A 12705-nucleotide genomic window follows, 5' to 3' on the forward strand; every position below is an offset into this window, starting at 1 on the left:
CACTTTTAGCATCAGATTTCCAGAGAGAAGCTGATGCATTTACCAATTCCTCCTACCTAGCTTCTTATTCATGATCTTCTTTAAACAGTTGTTACATGCTTCTTGGAGCGCTATAAAGTGGCAAGGTTTTGTCATGCTGTAGCTTCATTTCATTCTCAAAAGCCAGCTGATTTAACAAAATGACAATCCCATTTAACTATGTTAAATGCATTTGTTATGTCACTATCTTCTCATGAGACCGTGCCCATCATGTTCAGACAGGATGATCAGCACCATTCCCAGGCATTTCCAGCTCCAAACCCATTACATGGGGCTGAGATTAGTACTCTAATTCGTTGTTATCCGAATTGCAAATCCAGTGTTTTGTGTACCATGTGAACTTCATGCATTTAAAAAGCAATGCCAGCACTTCAAAAGACTGATTTAGCACCCGGTACCACAAGACACTTCCCATCTTCACACTATTTGCACATTACTTGGAGCACAATGGTCCTTTTCTCAGCCTTTATGCACGACCCAGGAGGCCGCGGAGTGTGTGGGCTACTGAAGAATCACTTACACTTCCTACAGTGTGACCCAGGCTTTTCTGTTAGTAGGTAACTAAAGCTCAACCAAAAAAAAAAGGCCCAAATCCATCCTTTTGCATCTGAACACAAGCCAAAGCAGCTGAATAACACTTTCTCTCTCTCCTGCATCCTGTTTTCCAGGACAATATGCCCAACTTTCAAGCCCCACCAAGGCCCTGTTAATAGAGTAGCTTTGTTTCCAGGCCCCCTAATGAGCCTTAAACTGGGTGGAATTAATTGTTTATTTTCTTTGTCTGTCAGGCATCGTTAATCAAGCTCTCCTGAAGCATCATGCTTCTTTCCAAGTCATAAGCTTCAAGAACACTGGCCATAAACTGCCTCATTTCCATCCATGCTAATTGCACGTCAGCTTGCACTCTCAAACGAACAGTAACATCTCTCCAGACCTGTATTTGAGCACCCTAGTGAAGCAGAAGGGGACATAATCCAATACCTTCACTACACAGTTGGCTGGGAAGCTTACTTCCAAAGGAACAGGATCACCCGGTGCCATCCAGATTGCTTTGCCTCCTTGTTTGCCTCCTCGTTTGACCCAAGCAGACTTCCCCAGCGCTGGAGCACAGCATGCGATGGGGGCACACTGCATCAGGAGTGGTTTGTGCTCCTCAGATCACAGCCACCACTGCAAGGACCACATCAAACTGATACAACATTTGGTAATTCCTTACTCTATCTTCCAAGGTCTGCTTGGAAGCTCACATGCAGCACTTTTTTTTTTTTTTTCCCAACTGGTTCAATCTCCGTCTATTTAAGGAACATTTTCCTTTTCTTCCAATCTGGGGATGTTCTGAATGTGGTTGACCTTAAGATGCAGTAATAATTATTTATAAAGCACAATGCTAAAGCATTTTAGAGACTTCCAATAAGGCAGCATTGAAGCAATAAGACAACCTTTTTGTGGTCCATCAGCACGCTCTGGTGTGAGGCCTCTGCTGCAGTATGACAAGTATACATTTTGCCAGGCAACACAAGAAGGAATGCTTCCAAGACACACACAGCCTGGCAATGGAATAAATACACCCTCCTCCCTCTGCTTCCTCAGCAAATAACTGGTTCAGGTGAGATTTCCTGCTCAGACACAATAAAAGCAGGACAGGCAGGATGGTAGCTACAAGCAGGCATTGCCTCCAAACCATCCATTAACAGGCACAGCAGCTCACCCTTCCTCCTCTCCAACCTAGAGACTGTAAATTCAGGTTTCTTCATAACAATGGGACAAAGCTGTAAAGGTCTTCAGCCTGTGAAGATCTTTCATGCCTGCACCACAGTCCCCAGCTGGTGCCTCTAGGCATCTTCCTGATCCAGTGAAACAGCACCAAATGTAAGCATACTGATTAAAAAGATGTAGGGTCTGACTCAATTCCCACAAGGACACAGAAAAGGCTCCCACAGACTTCCAAAGGACGAGCTGAATCAGAACCACAGTCGCAGACCCAATGATAATGATTTAAACATTTTCCAATAACCCAGATAACCAATGGCTCTCTGAAAAAGGCAATTACAGGGAGCCCTCGCAGAGACCTAAGGCAAATTAGGATTTAGCCTCAAGCCTATTTCTGGATTCTCTCCCAGCACAAACCTCTGTCCACCTGCTCCAGAAAATGCCCGAGCTCTGAGGAGCAGTTCTGACATTTCTGTGCAAATTGCTGCCTTCGCTTTAATGAACTGGCAACAGGATGCATCAGTTCGGGTGAGTTACAACACTGAATGACAGAAGCATCCCTTCTTATTTCAGCATCCACAGATTTGATTCAGATTTTGCACTATTTCAGATTTATTAACCCCAAAATAGGTAGCAAAGGGTGGTGTCTGACTGCCCCAACCTCTGGGGAGCTGAGACTTGGGGCTGTAACCTTGCTTGCTCTCAGGTCCTGAAGGTGAGAGCACAACCGGCCCTGTTCCAGACCCACTGTAGACTGGGAATGCTATGTATGGTAGAGATATTCCTTATGATAGTTTCTTTAAGTTCCTTTTTTTTTCCATCATATCAATAAGCTTTCTGAATAAGCTTTGGAGCTATACTGACTCTCTCTTGGCAGCCATCACCAGCTGGGTTTTCAATAACTCTTCCCAAGTGCTTTGCAGATACATAGATACAAATACTGGAGAGGGAAAAACCACTCCAAGCTGAAAATACACCATTTGCATTTCTGGTAACACCTAGAAAAAGCCTCCTTCTTTCACTGATTGTCTTTTGGGGACTGATGCTCTGAGAATACCCTAACCCGGTTTTCATTTATGATTTCCTTTGCAAGTTGTAGAAAGGGACAGGGTAGGAGTATAAAGCAGTCAGGGACAAACATGCGATGGTAATTTGGTAATTCTACACTCACTTTATCTCAGCAAGCTGCAACTACTGCATCTATGTAAATCTTCTCCCATCTCTTCTGTCCTAAGTCAGCAAAATCTGAGGGAACAATGAGGACCCACGATTCAAGAGTTCAAATCACTACACTTGTCTGTGTGAGAGAAGATGTTGCTTTTACAAGAAGACAGTTTCCCATGCAGTATTTGGTATCAGCTGTGCTGAAGACCCTAGCAGACGTGACAGATGCCCAGCACACCTGAATACCAGCCCAGGCAATGCTTCATTATTGAAAGAATAAAAAATGATTTACAGTTTTCCTCCAATCCACCTCACATAATCCATATGAGATCATGCAAGTTAATATGAGTGCTCTCAGGTATTAGGGAAAGTGATGCAGACTCCGTCCCTAAAGAACTTCATTCTGCAGTGGAGTCTGTGCAGAGAGATGATGAGAGCCCTTATCCTTTCCCTCTCCTCCACCCAGCTTCAGCACGGCATCCTCCCTCACCTGGGACCCAATGAGCCATCCCACAGCACAGCAGCTCTGCCATGGTGAGGAGGGAGCTCTGATAGCTGGGGGGAAGGAAGGGATGTGCAGATCATCACGTCTCATCTTAACAGAGCAGAGGCAAAGCAGGACTGGGCTACAGCTACCACGAGGAGCAGCAGGGTACAATACCAGCACTATGCACAGGGCTGCAAGAGCCTTGGCTACTGTAGTGCATGACCCACTCAAATCTCTGCCTCTGGGATATGAAAGTACGTGGGGACAATATTTTTCCAGAGAAGTCATGAAAAAGGGCAAGCATGCAGAAATCCAAATGTCAATAGCTGATGCTCATCTGTAGGGCTCCAGTGCCACATTAAGGGCTGGCAAAATACACCAGAGGCAGCCAAGAGCCTTTGTCCAGGAGCATCCCGTGTCAGCCCCAGCAGATTTCTGCAACAGCCACCCAAGGAGTCAAGAACTGCACATGAGGGAAAGGACTGAGTGTATATATAACAGACTGTGCAAAGGTGCTTGGAGAATCTATTTTGCCTTCTTTCTAAAAGAGACTTCCCCTCTAAAATAATAGGATGAAACAATGGGTTATAAACATTCCAGCAATTCACAGCGATTCCCAGATAACACTCGGTTCCCTTCTTACATACAAAAAAGATGGCTTCAGGCTTTTGTTTGCTTCTGGTTTTCAAACTGGGGATTTATCATATGCAGTGGAAACAAAGGAGCAGAAGCTCTATGTTTTATAAGACAACTTCTGCCAGCACACTTTTTTGCTTGGAGTGAATCATGGTGTGTAGGGGTGTGGGCTTGGTTTGTGTTTATGTTTTTTAAAATTAACTCAGCTAACCATTTGTTCCATACTTCATTTAATTTGCTGCCTCTCTTTCAGCACTCCTTGAAAGATGAGCTTTGGCAATAAATATAGATCTGTCAAGTCTGAAACACAGGACTTTAGCAAGCACTGCAGGCTAGCTGGAATTCCATAGTGGACTATTTGCTTCCTCTTTCAGAGATAAATCAAAAGAAGAGGAAAAAGAAAAAACAGTAGTAGACATACCTATACTGATTACCTTGCAGGTGGTGCAATGAGAAGGTTGTATCACATTAGCTATACTGACATTTAAACAGAAATATTTAACAAAGAACTGAAGGATTCAAAAGCATATTCCCTGTTTACCTTGTTATTCTTTGCTTTCACATTCCCGAACTTGTTACCATCTGCAGATCTGATGTCTCCCAGCAAACCCACATTACCACAGCCTGGTCTGCTTGATTATTAGGTATGCCTGTTCTCCCAACCTACTGGAGCCAAACTTCTTAGCAGAGTACTTTGCTCATCTGTTAAATAGCATCCCTTTTACACAGAAATATGCTTTACTCATGACGTTCACGTGGGAAATGGCAGGATTTCACAAGACTGGGAGAATAGTCTGCAACTTTCCACCTTTAAGTTCTTTCTTGCTTTAAGAAGCTGGTGTCTGTCTGCGAGGGAGAGGGGTCCTGAGCTCTCAGAAGTTTCTGCTAAGAAGTGTGGGAAAGTTAGTGCCAAAAACAAGCTTTCATTCAGGACAGATTTCTGGCCAAAATGGTCAGCTCTCAGAGCTAATAGTAGTATTACGACTAATAGATGTGGATATTCGAGTAGCCAGAAATAAACTCTCAGCATGTGGCCTGATCACTCCAGATCATTTCTTCAAGTGAAGCTGCTCAGAACAAGAGAATGGTGCAAATGGGGCTACGTACTCTTCCCAGTGATGTTCTGGACTATCAGCCAGCTCAGGATGCTCAGCCAAAACACGGGTAATCAGGTACTATGCTCATGAAAACACTATCTAGAGAAAAAATAATCACTTATTAAAGCAGAGTTTATATTGATATAGAGGGAGAGAGACAAATATTTAGCTATTTGTATGGATGGAAATGCATCTTAGTAAAAAAACTCCATGAGGTTTGTACGCTCGGTGAATTTCTCTGTGCTGTGACTCTACACTGTGCAAGCAGCTCAATTATTTTTTGCTGATTTATTGTGGAGCATAAACCAACAACCCCAATGTGCTTGCCAAAAGCCAAATGGTTGCCAGAAGCTAAATCAACAAAAAAATGGTTTTGCAGGTGAAAGTACCAAAATTTGTATACTTGCAGGTGCAGAACTAATTAAAAGGCATGCATAAAGGGAAGTCATTTCTAAGCAGGTGTTCATACTTACAAAACACAAATTAAGATATATACATGCTTTATTGAAGTTTCTATAAACAGAGCTAATCTAGAGATCTGCCTAAATATGTAACAACTTTAAACAATTTTAGATTAATGAACAAGTTTGTTAATGACTTTTTACATAACTTTTATTTTAGGAAGTGCTAAACAGTGTTATAGAGCAGAAATGTGCAGGTATCAGAGACAAAGTGCTGGAGGACTCTTTTCTCATTTTTCTACAGAGAAGTGGTGCATTGACGTAAATTGTCAAATTCCATTATTCAATAGCATAAATGTGAACTTCTCAATATCATCACAGTCATGTTACTTCTGATGATTTCCTTTAGTTAAATTTATCGCCAGCTATTTTCATCCATGAAACCGAGTGCATTTATGGAATTACTCTCTGATACAGTATTTATTTGGGTCCGTTACTTTGATTGTTTATTTATTTATTTATTTTTGCTATGCATGATGCATTGTTGTTTTCTGTAACCACCACCTCCTAAACACTCTAAAACTAGCCTTAAATCCTTAAATTTTGGACTGATTCTGTCCTGTGAGAGCCTATTACTTAGATCTTGGAGGATGGGAGATTCACTCTTCATTTACTTGATGAATAATCTCCCCCATGTTCTTTTCTTGTCACATGAGTTATTTCCTTACTGCATAATTTGACAGTAGGACAAATGAAAATGTCCTTTTCTATATGCTTGTTTCCACAATATATTATAAATAATTTACATTTTCACTCAAATTACAGCCTTTTGATTGTTCTTTATACATTCAAATTTTATCAACACACTGCCAGAAACCTTTACAATTTGTGTGCCTTCAGTGTCCACCAGAACTGTAGCTGCTTTCTGCCTCTGTCTGCTTCCATTTACACTCCAAACCTACACTATGTGGATGTGTACTACACTATGTGGATGTGTACTCTATTAATTACACAGTGACAGCATTCACGGGGCACTAGACACTGTCAAAATTTGAAGAAAGGCAATCCCTGAAGACACGGTTTGCTATTTCTACTGAATGACTGTAGTTTCTGGCCTCTTTCAGTATTTTTGTTGTCACCACATAAAGGAGTTTTCTGTACAGGATTCTATGGGCTCTGCCTGTGCCAACTTGCTCTTTCTAGCCACGGGTTTTCATGCTAACTTGGATGTGTATCTACTTATAGTATGTATCTACTTATATTACGTTATCTACTTATAGTAGCCTCCCTACTGCTTTTATTTCTGCCAGCAAACGTTTCTTCGCATTTCAGCTCCTAGCCTTTCTCTGTGACAAACACGCATACTGTCTTAAAAGAAAGGAGGAAAAAATGTTGAGAGAAAAGCCAGTGTTTTGCTCCTTAAATGAATCTTAAAAGCGAAAAATCTGAAAAAATGCCTGGTTAGTCACTGCATAAAGAAAAAAAAAAAACTGCATCAGCTTTTCTCTGATGCTTGTTCTCATTAGTATTTCAGGAATTCACCTTGTTCAATGTGGCATGTCCTCACAGTTAGAGATCAGACCTCCAAGAAGGATATCGAAGTGGCAGGGATACCACGTGAAGTTGTGATTATGCTTATGACCTTGTTCGGCTGCTGCAACCACTGGGTAGAGCACAGCCATACAGCAGCTGCAAAATACTCCATAACACCTGGTAGAGCTCAGGACTATAGTAAAAAGGAGTAGAGGAGACTTTTCTAGATATGGGGGAGTTTGTATCCAAGGTTGTAGTTTGGGTCCAGAGTTAGTATTTATGTAAATCCAGGAGAAATTAATTCATCAGGCTATTTGATTGTGGTTCTTTTGTCACTTCCAAAACACTGGGGTCTGGATTTCCAACACAGTCCAGCTTTATATATATTATTCTCCCTCTCGTTGGCTACAGATATGCCACTTCCACTCTGAGCTCCTGTATACTGATGACGATATATATTAATCCTTAATATATTAGTCCTTTGGGGCTAAGAGGCCCCAAATCCTTAAACTAGAAATCTGCTCTGAAAATGTAAATGACATCAGGCCAGGTCCAGTGCCCAACAAGCAGAGGAGGAGAAGACATTAACTACAGGACCAGGTTCATTGCAGTGAGACTGCTGAGAACCTGAGCCTGAATGCACGGCCATAATGTGAGAAGTCCAATTGGTTCTTCAAAAAATGCTTCCCTCTTCTTTGGGCTACAATCCAGCTGATTTTGCAAAATGTCATGAAAAGAAAGTTGTGGGTGTTTTTTTTTTTTTTTTTGATTTATTTTTTTTAAAGCTAGCCTAATTTTAGATGAGATGTTCTTTCTTTAGAAAGGATGCTTCCTGCCCAGTTATAAACCTGAACAATTTACAGGAGTTAAAGGCTTCTGCACTTGGCCATATGCGTTTTTTATTAGCAACGCAGTGACAAGCCAGCTTGAAAGCCAGACAGACATGTGACTGCCACTGCCTGTTTTAGGTGGAAACTCTCTGTTATTAGAAACAGCAGAGCACGTGCGTGGGCAGGAGGGAGCAGGGAGAAGAGGTTTAGGCTGTCATTCTTTAGGCGTGACCCAAATGTTGAAATCTCTGGAACGCAGCTGGGCAGAAAGGATGAGGAATGCCCCTGCCTCTCTTGGGGAAATCAGTCCAATGCTACCAGGAGCAGTGATTTGTCTCTCCAGGAATGTTGCCACATGCAGCAATTAAACCTCCTCTATAATATGATTTAAACAAGAGGATATTCTTCCTGAGAATCTGCCAGATAATTGTTTCCTCTAAGTGCCTCTGATAGGCGAGGAAAAGAACACAAAGAGGAGTCCTCAAAACGGGGTGCTGTGGCTGTGCCGAAAGCAGGTGAGGGATGCTGTGTGTAGCTTGACAAAATGAAGCAAGCCTGACAACTCCATCATCAGTTCCCCAGACATATCCATCATCTAGTGTAAAAGGAGCTAAAATTATGTCTAATCTCCGTGCTATCATCCACTGCCTTTGACAGAAAGGAAACAAACTGATGCATTTGTCATCCCACATGCCATAAGCAGACTTCCCAACAAACTCCAATGGCTTCTGCTATGATATAAGAGGACAAGAGACCCACTGTATAGCCATGGATTGTTTTCAAGTCTTTTTTAAGCCTTTTAAAGTTTCTTGAGAATCTCTCCCAAAACAAAACTCTTCTATCAACAGAAACTGTTGTTTCGCTAAGTCTCACTTGTTATTTTTATGAATGTGCACGATCAAAGGATAACAGATTTCACAGTTAGGGAAGAACAGTTACCCAGATCACACTTCAACCACAAGAGGCCAGGCAGCACAACACACCATATGTCCAACATGCACCCGAGGGATACCTTCCACTCGAGCAGCATGTCACGGGTGTTTTTAGGAACATATTGTCCAGCAATTCAGGACACCCCGCAAAGTGCCTTTGCAGAGATCTTACCTGTTCAGTGATAAAGGAGCTGGAAAAAGTGACAGCTGACCAGAAGAAGATCCCACAGCTGAGGATGATCTTTCTGTTGAAACGGTCCCCAAGGTAACCAAAGATGGGCGCCGCAACCATGAAACTGCAGATGAAAACTGCAAAGGGAGAAAAAGGAAAGAAATCATTAATAAACATCAGGCCAAGAACATGAAAACTAATTTTCTGCAAGCCAAATCCTCTAGAGAGCAGTTCCATGTAATTAGATGTTCTGCAGCCCTGGCTTACAAAGTCAGGCGATCTGATAGGCTTTCAGAAGTCAGTGTCTTCTTAATCAACCAGCTTTCTCATTCCCAGAGAAACTTCAGGCACTGATCTTGTGCTATGTCTGAAAACACCAGCCCTTCACCGTCTGCTGTGAGCACAGAATCCAGGGATTGGCAAAACCAGGGCAGAATAAATGAAGAGCTTCTGCACAAACATCCCTGAGAAGGTGAAGTGAAGGCTGAAAGGAATTTTAAACAGAAAGCAAAACATGGGCTCCTTGTTGGTCATTGCAGCAGAAACCAGAGAGAAACAGGCCACAAAAACCGAAATTCTTTCATCCATCCTACCAGTACATTAAGGCAATCATGAGGCAGTAAGGAAAAAGTTTTCACTACCAGGTTCACCGTACTGGCACCAGCCCTGTAGTTAGGCAGAAAGCTCTAGTTCTCCTTAGGTGCTTTCACCAGCATGGAATTTGTATTTTCACACGTCCCTGAGCAACTACTTCACTAAAAGAAACAGTTCTGACCTACAATTCCCTCACAGGCCAGGGATGTCTTTAACTGAAAGGCTATGAGTTCCCATTCCCCCAGGCTTCCCCACCAAAAAAAAACAAACAACAAACAAACAAACAACAAGCGTTAACCCAAGACCTTCTGGCATGTAGGAATGAGGCTCCTGGTAGAATATTCCCTGCAAAATCTCCTTAGCTTCAGAGTTCACTCCTCCAGCCTAGACCTGTAACACCACCGAAAATACCTAAAACACGGTGCTCACACCATATTCACAATTCATGTGGAACTTTGCAGAAATAACCAGGCTGATATATATTTGGCTTTTGTCTGCATTAGAGATTTGATGAGAGATTTGGATGAGAACAACTACACTGCTTTTAGTGCTGTTTAGTTATCCCAGGATAAATTTTGGCTTTTACTGCCTGCCTTGGGTTCAGCTAGCCCGGGAGGATGTGGGTGGGACACTGGAATACCTGGGGACCCACCTTTGGTCACAGAGTTATGACTCATGTTGGGTAGTTCCAGGAAGGCAGGGTGGGCTTTTGGCAGTGTCCTACCTTAGCCATCTATTTTAAGAGTGGAAATGGGTGGGGGGAAAATAAATTAAAAAAAAAGGCAAGAGCAGGCTGCACACTCCTTTGGTTGGAATGTATGCATACAATTAAAGTGGTTTGGACACAAATTATGAAATTTTCATGGATGGTGATACATGATAGCCCAAAAATATGCAGAATGCTCAACTGTGAAATGATCTAAATGTCTCTTCCTTTTTAATATATGAAGATGTCAAAGCCGCTTTATAAATAATATATACCCATTTACATCTACTTTGTAAGCCATGCAATTGTCTGTATATCAACTTTGCACTGTGATGTTTATGGTGGGAATTACAGATTTACTATTTTTGCTCCTACAGTAAAATAAACAGATAAAGACACAGAAATGTTCATATGCAAAAAGAAGTACGTGCAGCATTACATCACAGTAATAGTACGGACGATCTTGCTGTTAAGCTAGCACAAATTTTGGCTTACAAACCTCAGCACTGCAAGGGTCTAACTGCACTGGCCCCAGTCCAACAAGGCACTTAAGCACATGCTTATATTAAGCACTTTAGAATCATCGGCTCCGTGGTTAAATGCTTTTCCTGAATTAACACCAATGTGCTCGGCACCTCGCAAAGCTGGTGCAGCCTCCTGGCACACAGGGTATGTGGCTGTTTATTGGGAATGAGGAGCAGAAAATGACTCTGCCTCTGCCTACTGCAGTTTGGCCTTGCCCTTGGAAGGACACCGAAATTCATTCGCCTCACAATCAGATCTCCCGCCGTTTTTATGATGTAAAAAGACATAAAGCTAAAAGAGCTTCTAAGGGAAAATTAGAAACATCCAAGTCAGCATCCCACCATTTCAAATATTGAATAACCCGATTAATTCAAATCTGAGACACACAGGGTGTGATCCAAAATTCACATTAATCAGCCGGCTTATTAGCTTCAATGACCTCTGGATGATAAATGTGAAGTCTAATTCTGGAATTTGGGCAAAAGTAGGCAAAAACGCACAAACCTGCTCTTTCCAGTAAAACAAACCCAAAAAAGATCGTCCAGTACCTCTCCAACAGCATATAGCCTGCTGTTACTCAAATCCCTTTGGAGAATTTATTTTTGGAAGGTTCTGTTCTGAAATGAGCTGTGAGCTTTGTCACCAGTAAACAGCCAACTTGACAGCTCCACAAGGTGTAAAACGAAAGGACAACAGAACCTAATAAATAATAGATAATAGAACACAGCTGTCATAATAATAAATGCAATTGCTATCAGAGTATTTATGACCCAAATATGCATCAAAGCATTGATTGACTCAAATAAATGCAGAGTATGATGGCCGTGCGATCTGTCAAAAGGATCTGCCTGTTACAGGCATTTCCCATGAATCAATTTTTGCAATTACTCCTGCAAATGACAGATGAGACTCCTGAACACTAGACACAGCTCTACAACAAACAAAAAGTGACTTTACAGTCACTGCAATGGCTGAGTGGAGGTGAATGAAGCTAGGCCATGTTACCAGACGGGATGGAAACCTGGCTTACTTCAGAGCAGGAGCTGGGGTTCTAAGACAAGTGAACACCATGAAGGACAGATCTTATCCAGAAGACGGGAAATTACCTGTGCATTCAGCTGGGAAGAGAAGGCCACAGCACAATGCAGAGGGGTGTACTCCAGTAAAGGAGCCTGGTGCTTGTGCCAGCCTCTTCCAGGCTGGCTCCTCTGCCTCTCCCACAGCATTTTCTCCTTCTTGTATTCACCCTCTCCTGTGAGCATCCCAGTGACATCACAGCAGCTGCTGCTCTGGATCAACCCCCTGCCACAAATCTTTTGTGTTACGAGAGAACTGTGACAGAAGCTGGCATTTCATTTGCCTCTTCCTAATCAGCAGCTCCTCTTCCATTTCCACTTAAAGCCCTCTCAGAACATTACCAGCTCTTGAAGAGACGTACAGAGCAAGCCAGGGCAGAGTTAGGAATCCACTGGGATTTGGGATAAGACACTGAAAAGGCAGGGACTGCATTCAGAGCAGCTGTGGGCAGCTATAGCAACGTCAGTCACCATTAAGTACGCCATGCAGCTAATTTCTTAGTGCTCCATCTCCAACAGTGCCAGCAAAAGTGGCTCAGTCCCAGCGCCGGGTGGAGCTGAGATCCATTTCTGCAGGAGCAAATTACTGTGTGACACATAACGAATGCCATCTCAGGAGGGAGGTTCTTTTAAGTACAGGTATTTTCAAAAGGAGATCACATTTGTCTTCATACCGCCCTTTGTGGCTTAGCCACTAAAATGCCAGCCGTGGTGAGAATGCAGGAAGAGGGTAATTGCCAAACAGGACGGCTCGGTGTCTATTTCTGCCTCTGAATGCCTGTCCCACCCCGTACAGGTGCACG

At 42.6% G+C, this 12705-nt stretch overlaps 1 protein-coding gene across 1 annotated transcript in view; it reads right to left on the reverse strand.

Moving 5' to 3' along the window:
• SPNS2 (SPNS lysolipid transporter 2, sphingosine-1-phosphate) overlaps window positions 1–12705 on the reverse strand; it is a gene marked incomplete at both ends in the record, with an annotated part of 132290 nt that overhangs the window by 62134 nt on the left and 57451 nt on the right. Inside the window, one exon of the mRNA XM_084299649.1 lies at window positions 9002–9138. Coding sequence (XP_084155775.1) covers window positions 9002–9138 — 137 coding nt within the window. The remainder of the gene's footprint in view (window positions 1–9001; window positions 9139–12705) is intronic.

The sequence above is a fragment of the Netta rufina genome (genome assembly GCF_964035555.1).
Source record: "Netta rufina genome assembly, chromosome: 21".
In the NCBI taxonomy this organism is placed as follows: Eukaryota; Metazoa; Chordata; class Aves; order Anseriformes; family Anatidae; genus Netta; species Netta rufina.